This window comes from Octopus bimaculoides, chromosome 4 (genome assembly GCF_001194135.2).
Source record: "Octopus bimaculoides isolate UCB-OBI-ISO-001 chromosome 4, ASM119413v2, whole genome shotgun sequence".
NCBI lineage: Eukaryota > Metazoa > Mollusca > Cephalopoda > Octopoda > Octopodidae > Octopus > Octopus bimaculoides.
Window position 1 is genome coordinate 144,735,808 of NC_068984.1, and position 3,383 is coordinate 144,739,190.

A 3,383-nucleotide genomic window follows, 5' to 3' on the forward strand; every position below is an offset into this window, starting at 1 on the left:
TGTATATATGTGTGTGTGTATATATATGTACACATGTATATATACACACATATATATATACATACACACACGTATATATATACACACATATATATATACATACACACGCATATATATATACACACACACACACACATATATATACACACACACATATATATATATATACACACACATATATATATATAAACACACAAATATATACATTCACAAAGATATATACACAGGCACGTACATAAATATTGTACAAACACACACTCACACACGCGCACGCCCATACATAACATCAAAAACACGTGAAACCAAACCAAAACAATACAAAGTTCCGAATGTTCTAGAATATTAAGAAGCAGCAGCAGCAACAGCACTACTACCACCACCACCACCACTAACAATAATAATAATAATAATACCACCACCACCACCACCACTATCGTAACAGCTGCTGCAAGGTGGCTGACTAACGACGACGATGATGACGGTGGTAGCGGTGGTGGTGGTGGAGCGTTGTTGTTTACAAACATTCAAGGCTACCGTTGACGTTTGTTGCTCTTCTTACCGACTTAACCAGGGTAGATTATTTTTGTACTTTTCGGGGTGGCCAGCCGCCAAACAAAAGATGCTGACCCTTGCCCACTCTCATCGAGGGGTGGGTAAGGTACCCACCATCCAACACGGACATCAACGGGTATGGCCAGGTTGCCTACTTGACGTGAAGTGGGGAAATCTACCCGATGTATTCAGATTGGGTTGTTTGGCCGAACATGTGTGTGTGTGTTTACGTTAATTTGTGTTATTGTTGAGGGCGGGTGGCTATCCAACGGTGGACACCCAACCACAATCGCTGGTAGCCACTAGGTGACCGTTTAATCCTATTAAAAATAGCAGTCAAATCTCTCCCAAATCAGATCTTACTGTCTGAGAAAAGATAGACACATTGGATAACTTGGCCCAGGGGTAAAGTGGGCCTGGAAGGTCACGGCTGTAACGCTCTTCATTGTCTGTTTGTTCGATAGGAGCTAAACAGCTACATATATGCTGTCTCGACCTACTTAAAATAGTAGCTGAATCTCCCTCGTATGACATCTCAGCATCTTAAAAAACGAAGGACACCTACAACAATGCAATGTTATAGACACAATGTCTGAATACTAACAAAAAGGAAAAGACTGTTTGGTCACGATTGGAAAGTCTTTGAATCTACAAGTTTGCATGGTCAAGCCTAACCTGTGATCTCAACAATAATAACAAATGACAGGCGGAGTGTCACGACAAAATTAGGACGAGGCAAAGAATCTATAAATAAAATATTATAAAATTCACAATATTTTAATGAGGATAGCAAATGTCATTTATATTTTATATTGCTTTTGGCTTCTGTTCTATTATTTCAAGTGATCTCGATTTCGATCGATAACGAACCCAGGGCCCTTCGTGTAAGATTTTGCTCTCCTCAGATACAACCACTACAGTAATAGTAACCAAACGCGATTTCAATGTGATTGCCCGGGTTGCTAAAAGAGCAGCTAAATCTCCCTCATATAATGTTTTATAAAAAGTATCTATGAAGACTCATAGACTGATGTAGTCCTGGATACTCGATGTATAGAGTAAAAGTGATGGTTCTCGTTGGAACGCTTTCATGGAAAGGCCTGTTCGATCAGAACTGTCCTGGGCTATGAAAGCAAAACAAAAACACTTGTAGACGAGAGTAACAACACCACACACACATACACAACTGTCATGACAATTATATATACATACTTTTACAATAATATACACACACACAAACACACAATCGTGATATAAAGAGATCTGATTTAATTATCAAAACAAATTAACAAACTTAATTATGTGACCAATACATAGAAAAAGACGATACTGCACACACACACACACACGTATATATATATATATATATATATATATATATATAGCATGAGATAAAAGCCCTGGCTTTATACATCGCGACGACCCACTAAAAGAATGAATGAAGGGTAGCTATCTAGATATGTGATGGGTCAGGCAACCAGACAGACTGGCTTTGTCGTTTGGGAACCCCATCGCACCATCTAGAAGCAATGACAACGAATAAAAGACACAAATACTGAAAATATATACAAACACATATGCATATTCTGTGTGCATGCGCACGAGTATATATATATATATATACACACACACAAACACACTCACACAATTTACCCGAACCTTCATTACATAATATGGTGTAATGCTTGTTTACCTTAGTACATGACATGTATGTATACGTGTGTGTATATGTAAGTGTACGCGCATCAGGCTGTAATCACAAGGGTATGTATGTATAGAGCACTGGTGTTTATTTTTGCCATGAAATAATTTATAAATACGCGTGTATACATATATATGCATGCGTGTGTGTGTGCAGTGCAAATATATATATATATACATACATACATACATATATATATATATATATATATGTACGTATGTATATGAACGTGTATGTTTACATATAAATATATATATGGTTGTGGAACTGACCTTAATTCTTGCTTCCTCGTCTTGTATATGTGTAGTTAGATTAAATTCCGGATCACTCATTAGAAGATAAACATTTAATCAAGATTCTACGAGCATAATTCTTCATCACATCGCTCCTCTCACTGTTCAATATCTATTGCTGTTCTTGTTGCTGTTTATATTCCCCACTGTTGCTGCTGATAATAGTAGTAATAGTAGCAGTGGTAGTAATAGTAATAATAATGGTGGCGGTGGTGGTGGTGGTGGTGGTTGTAACAATGGCTGATGATGGTGGTGGTGGTTGTGAGCAATGGAGGTGGTGCTGGCTGTGTCGATGTGCTACTACAGATCAGATAGGAGGGGGCGACGGTGTTGTTGGCTTATCTACCGTTATATTTGTATTACTTTTATTATCATTATTATCCGTAGTCGTAGTAGTGGTGGTGGCAAGTGTATAGCAACAGAAGTAGTAGTAGTAGTAGTAGTAGCACTAATAGTGTCGCTTGTGTCACCGTAGTGCTCGTAGTGGCAGTTCTTCCAACCTGTGGGATCAGACTGACTCTCCACCGCCCCATCCCGACCCGATGACAGGCACACATCCACCACCGCCACCACCACCCACATCCTCCTCCTTCCTTTCGTCAATCACACAAACAAACGCTGATGTCATGCACTATTTTAGTATCACATGTGTGTGTGTGGAGAGAGAGAGAGAGAGAGAGAGAGAAAGAGAGAGAGAGAGAGAGAGAGAGATGTGTGTGTATGCAAATATAAATGTGTGTATATATATATACATGTGTGTGTGTGTGTATATATATATGTGTGTGTATATATATATATATACATACATATATGTGTGTGTATATATATATATATAG

At 38.4% G+C, this 3,383-nt stretch overlaps 1 protein-coding gene across 3 annotated transcripts in view; it reads right to left on the bottom strand.

The window, feature by feature from the left end:
• LOC106881915 (uncharacterized) overlaps positions 1 to 3,383 on the bottom strand; it is an 83,708-nt gene that overhangs the window by 58,839 nt on the left and 21,486 nt on the right. The window contains exon 1 of one of the 3 annotated variants that reach the window (XM_014932435.2): positions 2,527 to 3,112. The exons of the other annotated variants lie outside the window; for them this stretch is intronic. Within the exon in view, the coding sequence (XP_014787921.1) occupies positions 2,527 to 2,586 (60 nt within the window). The 5' untranslated portion in view covers positions 2,587 to 3,112. Of the gene's footprint in view, positions 1 to 2,526; positions 3,113 to 3,383 lie in introns of those variants that run through there. 3 annotated transcript variants of the gene reach the window in all.